Source organism: Macaca fascicularis, chromosome 20, assembly GCF_037993035.2.
Source record: "Macaca fascicularis isolate 582-1 chromosome 20, T2T-MFA8v1.1".
Lineage (NCBI taxonomy): Eukaryota > Metazoa > Chordata > Mammalia > Primates > Cercopithecidae > Macaca > Macaca fascicularis.
In genome coordinates this window covers 4,074,150-4,082,916 of record NC_088394.1, presented here as the reverse complement: position 1 = coordinate 4,082,916, position 8,767 = coordinate 4,074,150, and the positions used below count along the sequence as shown (strand labels likewise).

At 50.7% G+C, this 8,767-nt stretch overlaps 1 protein-coding gene across 7 annotated transcripts; it reads right to left on the bottom strand.

Annotated features, from left to right (window-relative positions):
- Positions 1 to 242: 242 nt before the first annotated feature.
- ZNF263 (zinc finger protein 263) lies at positions 243 to 8,606 on the bottom strand. 7 transcript variants are annotated; one of them, XM_005591061.4, is made up of 6 exons: positions 7,903 to 8,606; positions 6,887 to 7,067; positions 6,374 to 6,447; positions 5,978 to 6,104; positions 3,125 to 3,241; positions 243 to 2,304 (listed from the first exon to the last, which is right to left on the bottom strand). In XM_005591061.4, the coding sequence occupies exons 1-6, from the start codon at positions 8,287 to 8,289 to the stop codon at positions 1,136 to 1,138; spliced, it is 2,055 nt and encodes a 684-aa protein (XP_005591118.3). In that variant the 5' UTR covers positions 8,290 to 8,606; the 3' UTR covers positions 243 to 1,135. The 7 variants fall into 7 exon arrangements, with proteins under 7 accessions (XP_005591118.3, XP_005591119.3, XP_045238207.2 ...); XM_005591062.4 differs by having other exon boundaries at positions 6,374 to 6,408; XM_045382272.2 differs by lacking the exon at positions 3,125 to 3,241.
- Between the last annotated feature and the right edge of the window lie 161 nt (positions 8,607 to 8,767).

Below are 8,767 nucleotides of genomic sequence, written 5' to 3'. Positions count from 1 at the left end.
AGACCCTATGACAGCATCACCCCAGCAGCCATTTGGCTTGATCCTTTGTTACCACATGGCAGTCCCAGCCTGAAGGCTGCCAGGCCCTCACCTGCCTCTCCCTGTCTGCTGCCTTGTCAGAATCTTCCTGACCAACCCAGTAAGTCTATGAGAAAGCAGGGCCTCTGACCAAGGCAGAGGGGAGACAGATCAACACTCGGGGTTCTAGACAGCAACTTTCAATGAAGACTCACACACATGTATGTTTCCTGAAGGTATTTATTCCTATCCAAACATTTTTAACAGGGAAAGACACAATCCCTAATTTCCCCCCTAGGATCCACATTTTCAATTTTCCAGGGAATCTCTTTTCTAGAACACTCTTGTTCCTCTGGAGTCAGGAACACGACTCCAGAGCTGTTTATTTTTCTCACACAGGTGGGGAATCGCATTCTCCACAAAGGGTTATCAGACAACCACTTCCTCTGCCAATTCCTGGGCTGACCTGCAAATTCCACCTTATTATTGCCCTTAGTCCTCTGGTTCCTTTTTGTCTGAGGTCACATTTACATATGTGATCTGCCAATGGGCACTCCTGTTAGGCCGTCATAGGGCACTTGGTGGCTTGATCTGGACTGCCCATGGCTTCCCAACTGGGGCCTTCAGGACAGGTACAACTCACAACCAGTCTCTTGTTGACCTTCAGCTGATTTCCCAGGGCACTTGGCCCCTCTTCTTTGGTCTCAGGGGCCCCAGAAGCCCAAATGCTCCTGCTGAATGTCCCAAATGAGGAAGAACTATCAAAATCATCACATGGATTCCCAAAGTTGTTAAGGTAAACGGGACAGTCAGGTGCCTAAATCACACCTTGGCTAAAAAGACCAAGAGGGTAGGAGCACCCTGGGGCAGGGTGGACTTAACAAAGAATTCCACCCTGAGGTCACCTCAGAGACTTGCTATCCTTTCTCATGCAGACGGAACTCCTTTTCAGTTTTATGCCAATCCTCTGCTGCCTCTGCACTTCCCTCTCAATGAGCCCCAATTACCTGAAGAATGCAGAGGTCATTTGGTTGGCTGGGCAGGGAATACTAGCTCTTGCCAACAGGCTCCTCTGAATATGCCACCTCACCTGGGGCAAAGAGAAACCCCACTGTTACTAACCCGTGTGAGTTCTCTGATGACTCATAAGACGGGAACTCCGAGAGAAGCTTTCTCCACATTCAGAACATTTATAGGGTCTCTCTCCTGTATGCGTTCTCAGGTGGCGAATCCGATTGGAGCTGTGTGAAAAACTGTCTCCACACTCATGACAGGTATAGGGTTTTTCTCCTGTGTGGATTCTCTGGTGCCTGATTAAGTTGGATCTATGAGAGAAGTTTTCCCCACAAAGGGTACATTTATACGGTTTCTCTCCTGTGTGTGTTCTCTGATGTCTGGTGAGGTGCATGCCCTGCCGGAAGCTTTTCCCACAAGTCAAACATTCAAAGAGCTTCTTCTCCGCCTTGTGGGCTCCATGGTTTGTAAGAAAGGGGGTGCTATCACTCACGGCTTCCCCACACTCAGAGAAGGGGTAGAGTCTCTCTCTCTCATGAGTTCTTTCGTGAATGACAAGGTGTGAACTCCGAGAGAAACTTTTCCCACACTCGGGACACTTATAAGGTCGCTCTCCGGTGTGAATTCTCTGGTGCCGAAGGAGGTTGGAACTGTGAGCAAAGATCTCCCCACACTCAGGGCACTTGTAGGGCTTCTCCCCTGTGTGTGTTCTCTGGTGCCTGTGGAGGTTGGAGTTGCAGGAGAAACATTTTCCACAAATGTTGCACTGATAGGGCTTCTCGCCCGTGTGGGTGCGCTGGTGGCGAGTCAGATGGGTGTTCTGACTGAAGCATTTCCCACATTCAAGGCACTTGTGGGCCTCCTCTCCCAGGTGTGCTCTGTGTAGTGACAGGAAACGTGGGTTCCCACCAAAGATTTCACTGCAGTCCACACCCATACACAGTCTTTCAGCTGCATGTATTCTCTGGTGCCTAATTAGGTTTGAGTTGTTAGAGAAATTTTTGCCACACAAGGGACATAAATGGAGTTTCTTCGGCTGCAGTTCCTTTGGTCGCCCCAGTTCTCTGCCACTTGAGGCTCCTGCCAAGGCCTGCTCCATTCCACCCTCTGGGGGAGGCGCCCAATCCCCTTGCTGCCGGTCACAAGGTCTTCCCAGCTCAGGACTCCAGGGCACCTCTCCTCTGGCCTGGTCAGGAAGCAGCACCTGAGGGTGGGTGTTCTCAGAGGACACAGATGGAACACCTTCTTCCAGGTTCTCAAATTTCTCTTCTCCTGGTAGAAAGAGAGACACCAAACCCGTATATTATTTCTATGCTGGAGAAAAGAAAATCCCACCTGTCTGCTGCTGCCTGTTAGGTCAGCGGCCCAGAAGGGCTGCTTCTACCTCAGTCTCCCATCCTCTCCTAAAGGTAAAACACTCTGGAGAAGCATCAGAATAAAGGGTGGGGCCACTGATCAAGGAATCGGAGCCAAGACCAGTCTTACAATTTTCCTTTCCAGCTGAGCCTCTCGCTTCTGCCCCTCAGGAATGGGTGGGATGGAGCAGGGCTGAGACTAGGGTGGGACAAGTGAGCTCAAGAGTAAGAGCCTCCTTGAACTCTGCACCCTGGGTTCCTCACTTGCCTCACTGGGATGGAGAATGGCAGGGGGAAAGGACATAATGTACCTCTCTGGCAGCTGTGGTGGGCTGGCCCTGCACCCAAATCCTCAAATGCCTCACTCTGCTGGGCATGGTGGCTCACGCTTGTAATCCCAGCACTTTGGGAGGCTGAGGCGGGTGGATCACCTGAGGTCAGGAGTTGGAGACCAGCCTGACCAACATGGAGAAACCCCAACTCTACTAAAAATACAAAAAATTAGCAGGGCGTGGTGGTGCATGCCTGTAATCCCAGCTACTTGGGAGGGTGAGGCAGGAGAATCGCTTGAACCCGGGAAGCGGAGGTTGTGGTGAGCGAAGATCGCACCACTGCACTCCAGCCTGGGCAACAAAAATGAAACTCCATCTCAAAGCAAAACAAAACAAAATCATGCCTCACTCTTAACTGCGAGAACCTTGCTGCTTCTGGGCAGGCCACTCGTCTTCATTCCTTACCTGGAGCTGCGCCTCTGGGGCTCAGGCCGTCCTTGCAGCTCTGGACACTGGGATCCCATAGCTTTCCTCCTTGTCCCACCTGGGTGCCTGGGACCTCCTGACTGGGAATGTGAGACTCTGTTCACAATGAAAGAAACAGATTTCTGTATTGCCACTTTCCTCTACCAGGGTAGGGAAACAAAGATAGTCTTGTTCCCTGCCCTCAGTGGATAGATACAGAATGCTCCATAAATCTGACAGCAGTTACTTGGAATATACACAAACTGACCCCAGTGGATACCTCTAGAGAAAGAAATTAGGGGAGGGAGACAATTTTTATTGAGACAGAGTCTCACTCTGTCACCCAAGCGGGAGTGCAGTGGCATCATCTCAGCTCACTGCAACCTCTGCCTCCGAGGTTCAAGAAATTCTTCTGCCTCAGCGTCCCAAGTAGCTGGGATTACAGGCATGCACCACCACACACGGCTAATTTTTGGATTTTTAGTAGAGACGGAGTTTCACCATGTTGGCCAGGCTGGTCTCCAACTCCTGACTTCAAGTGATCTGCCTGCCTCAGCCTCCCAAAATGCTGAGATTACAGGTGTGAGCCACCAAGCCCAGCCAAATTTTTTTTTTTTTTTTTTTTTTTTTGAGACGGAGTCTCGCTCTGTCACCCAGGCTGGAGTGCAGTGGCACGATCTTGGCTCACTGCAAGCTCTGCCTTCTGGGATCACGCCATTCTCCTGCCTCAGCCTCCCAAGTAGCTGGGACTACAGGCGCCTGCCATCACGCCCAGCTAATTTTTTGTATTTTTAGTAGAGACAGGGTTTCACCATGTTAGCCAGGATGGTCTCGATCTCCTGACCTCGTGATCCGCCCACCTCGGTCTCCCAAAGTGCTGGGATTACAGGCGTGAGCCACCGCGCCCAGCTGGAATATTTTTTTGCAATGAGAATGTACACTACTGTAATTAAAACAACTATAAAATGAACATGGTCAGTTCCTTGAATAATCCATTTAATATCATAAAAGAACCTTGTCTCTACATATAAATAAAAAATAGAACTAATTTGACTAGGCAACTCCAGGGAAAGAAAATATAACATAATAGACAATCAGAAAAGGACCCAGGGCTCTAAGAGGACCATGAGATTAAAACCCACAAGTGCCATTTCTGTGCTGTGCCAAAAAGAAAAACAAAAACCTCCACCTCCAGCAAACATGGACTCCAACAGAAGTTTAATTCCAACAAGCTGTAATGTGATCTTTTGCTATTTAGCAATCTCTCACTAAAAGGGCCATGTTCAACTTTGGACATCACAGCCGTGAAAAGTAATATGGAAACTGGTACAGTGGCACACAGGCTGAGCCAGGAAGATTGCTTGAGCCCAGAAGTTCGAGAAGAGCCTGGGCAACAGAGTGAGACTCATCACTCAAAAAAAAAAAAAAAAGAAAAAAATAAAATAAAAGGCCGGGTGCAGTGGCTCACGCCTATAATCCCAGCACTTTGGGAGGCCGAGGTGGGTGGATCACCTGAGATCAGGAGTTCAAGACCAACCTGACCAACATGGAGAAACCGTCTCTACTAAAAATACAAAAAATTAGCCAGGCATGGTGGCGCATGCCTGTAATCCCAGCTACTTGGGAGGCTGAGGCAGGAGAATCACTTGAACCTGGGAGGCAGAGGTTATGGTGAGCTGAGACTGCGTTTGCAGAATTAGTGTCAACAAATGTATAATCATGATACTTTTTAGGCAAACCTGATATATGGAAACAATGTGCAGTGTGTCTTTTTTGTTTGTTTTGAAACAGAGTCTCACTCTCACCTAGGCTGAGGTGCAGTGGCATCATCATAGTTCACTGCAGTCTTGACCTACCGGGCTCAGGTGATTTTCCCCTCAGCCTCCTGAGTAACTGGGACTACAAAAGTACACACTACCACACCAGAATACCTTTTTTTTTTTTTTTTTTTTTTTTAAAGATACAGGGTCTCCCTACATTGCCCAGGCTGGTCTTGAACTCCTGGGATCAAGCACTCCTTCCATCTCAGCCTCCCTAAGTGCTGGGATTACAGGCGCCACCATGCCCAGCCTGCAGTGAGTCTTTCTACTGGTGTGTTTCAACATAGGTATAATCATAATGTATACACAGTCTTAAGATTTCCCCCAACTTTTCATTAAAAGAATCTCATACATACAGGAAAGTTGAGGGAATTGTATAATATGTACCAGTATATCCTCCACCTAAATCCAACCATATGTCAGTGTGTCATATTCCGCAGGCATAATTTTAAAACTCTGAGTAACAGTACAAGACATAGGTGCATCCTAATTTATGATTTAGAGCTATACATTGTTTCCAAATTTCCACAAGACCCTCCCCGCTTTCTGAATTTTTATGGTCTGTGAGAGATGATAGGCTGGAATGCTGATCCCACTACCACTGAAATTTTTGTCTTTGGGGATGAGCCCAGAAACAGTAATGGAGCACAGGAAACACTGGCAAGCTCAGAAGAATAAGCATCTCAAAATTGCAAGGAATTAACCATTTAGAGCCCCCCCAGCATCCTGGGACACTGCATGTGTGTGACGCTGGCAGGTTGTCACTGCATTGGATTTGCTCTGCCCTGGGAAGTCCATATGGCTCAGACTCGCCTTAGGCTCTGGCAGCTGGGATTCCAGTCCAGTGCTGCCTGTGCCAACTGTGCCACTTGGCAGATACATGACTCTCATACAGAGAACTTTAGACAAAGGGAAGTCTCCTGTGGAGGCTTCTTGGCAAAACTCAGAGTCTGTGTCCAGAAGGTGAATGAATAAGGGGCAGAACCCTGGTCAGAAATGGCGCAGTCATCATCCCTGGAAAAGAAGTCCTTACCCAGTGAGTCCACATTCTCATAACTCTCCTGCACCGTGTCCCTGGAGAGGGCCCTCTTACTAGGATCCTGATGCCCCCACTCCTCCTGGGAGATGTACATTGCCACGTCCTCTAAGCTCTCAGGCAACTGAAACAGCACAAGATCTCCTTTAGCCCCTGATGCACCAAGAACAATTCAAGCAGAATCATGGGTTAAAGGGGCAAAATCCAGGGATGCCAAGCACACGTCATGGGGAAGAAGGGTGTCAGGTCTACAAGTGAGGTGTGAAAGAGACAAAAGCAGTGGGGGAGACACTGTGGTAAGGGAGAAAGGACCTTCCACGTGGAGAACCCCCCACCCCCAACACTCAGCAGAGGAAGGGTGCTGGGGGAAGACAATGGAAACTTCCACATCACCTGGGGCCCAGTCATCTCCTTGTCTTCCATGTTCCCTTCAGGAGGAAAAAGAGAAAGCCAGGGAGCAGATAATGCTGAAGGTGACAGAAATTATAATGAGAATGGCATTCCTAACTCTTGGCAACCCAAGGATTATTAAAACACAGTATCCATTCCCCAACACCCAGTCTCTGCTTTTGGGGATGACACTAAACTGTCCAAAGGCCTAATAAACTGATATCCAAAATGACAGGGTTAGAGGGAAGGAATACCAAGAGTAGCACTCCAAACCCCTCACCATTCAAGTGGTTCTAAATCGCCTCTGTTCTACATAAAAAAGGGCTCCACTGAGACTCCCTTCCCTTCCCCCAGCCCCAGGAGAACCCACACCACCAACTGCAGGTCTTTCATTCCACGTGTGAACCTTAACTTCAGCAATTCCTTCTCCTTCGCACCAATGCGATATCCTGCTTGTGTCGGGGGCAACCCCCAAGCCCCTCCTCCCTCCCACCTGCCCAGATAACTGTGCCTCACCCCTGTCCTTTACAGCCTGGGGGTCCCTTTGGGGGCTGGGGCCTAGCAGCTCCTGCAGCCTGGGGCCAGGGCTTCGCTCAGTCTCCATTGGCTCCAGCTTGAAGCTCGGTGACTCTCGTGCTGTTTCCAGAGGCAAAGGCTCCTCCAAAAGCACTTCTGTTTCCCGCCCATGGTTTGTGACCTGGGAACCAACCCACATCACTCATCATCACAACAGGGCCCAAAGGGAAGGGAAATTAGTATAGGATACTGAGAGCAAGCCTTCAACAGAGAACCTCAGGCCATCCCTTAGGGCCCAGGCAACAGAAAAATGGTTTACACTAAAGGCTTTTTTGATCCCCTGTGCAGGGCGAGGGGTTAGGGAAAGGGCCCACTCCCAGAGCACACCTTCCCCACACAGTTCTTAAGATACACCTCACTCCCTTTTGCTCTCCCCACCTTTCCTAGGTGCTTCTATTCCTCACTATAGGATAAGCTAAATTGGGGTAGCCCTGGGGGCCAATGACCTCAGGGCCTCGGTGCCAAATTATCTTTCAAAGTTCACAATTAACGGAGGCCCAGCTTTGCAGAAGACCAGACCGTAGACCCTAATATAACAACAGCTAACAAGTACTAAGCACTCATTATAAGCTAGCAGTGTTATCACAACTTTACACGCTGCTCTTCCTGTAAGCCCTATAAAGTATGTTAATATTCTCATTTTACGAGTAGGAAAACAGGCCGAAAGACATCAAGTAACTTGGCAAAGTAACAAAGCTAGTACTAGCAGATTGAAGATTTGAATGCTGGCGATCTAACTCCACGGCTAACACTAACTGTTCCAGAGACACTGCCTCCGCGTGGAAACAGGGCACTCTTCACTGCTTTCTGTTCATTTGGGGAAAATATGGAGGACGAGTGTTCCTCCCCATGTAAGGTCTACTCAGGGCAATTTACTTGAATTCGACCGGGGGGGCAATGTCCCAGTCCTCGGGGCTAAACAAACCACAGATAAAACAGCTCGCTCTCTCTCTCACCTGTTGTCTCAGTCTCCCAAGCTCTCTCTGCATATCCTCCACAAGGGTCACCGCTTCTTCGCCGCTCTCCGGATGCAGCTCCTGCACCCTGCTCTGGATCTCCTGGGGCAGGATGGTCAGGAACTGCTCCAGCACCAACAGCTCCAAGATCTGCTCTTTCGTGCGCATCTCAGGCCGAAGCCACCCATGGCAAAGCTCTTGGAGCCGGCTGAGGGCTTCGCGAGGACCAGCTGCCTCTTGGAAGCGGAACCGTCTGAAGCGCAAGTGGGAGGCCTCGGGGCTCGGCCCTGGGTCAGGCGGGGGCAGCTCCTGGTTCCAGGCGCAGTCCTCCTCCAGCTTCACTATCAGGAGCCCTTCCCGTTCCTGGGGGCTCGGGCCCGACGCCATCGTCGGGTCTCCAGAGCGCCTTAGCCCGAAACCAGCCGTGCCCGCCTACGAAGGCGCCCTGAACCCGTGTAAGGATAGACGGCGCCGGCTGCAGCCCAGGGCCGGAGGCTCCCAGTCCACGCCAAGGAGCCCCGCTCCAGCCCAGGCGCGGACGGCTCCGGCGCCTAGGCCTCAGTAGGTCCCAGGCGCCGCCACGCCGGCCCCGTAGCCCGTCCGTGCCAGGACTTCCCCGAGACAGGAACCGAGCGCCGCGCTTCTCACCCTACAGGATACCCACGCAGGACCCAGACCTCTGCTCCCACGCCGGAAGTCTCAGCGCGGGAGTTAGGCGTCCACAAGCCCACGGCGCCTGCTCGTGACCAACTTCCGGGTCACGTTTTGCGAACTACAGCGCCCATTGGGTCAGGGTTCGCCACACACTCACCACCTACCAATGAGAAGGGAAGATTTGCCTGCGGGGGCGGGACGAGCGAGGGAC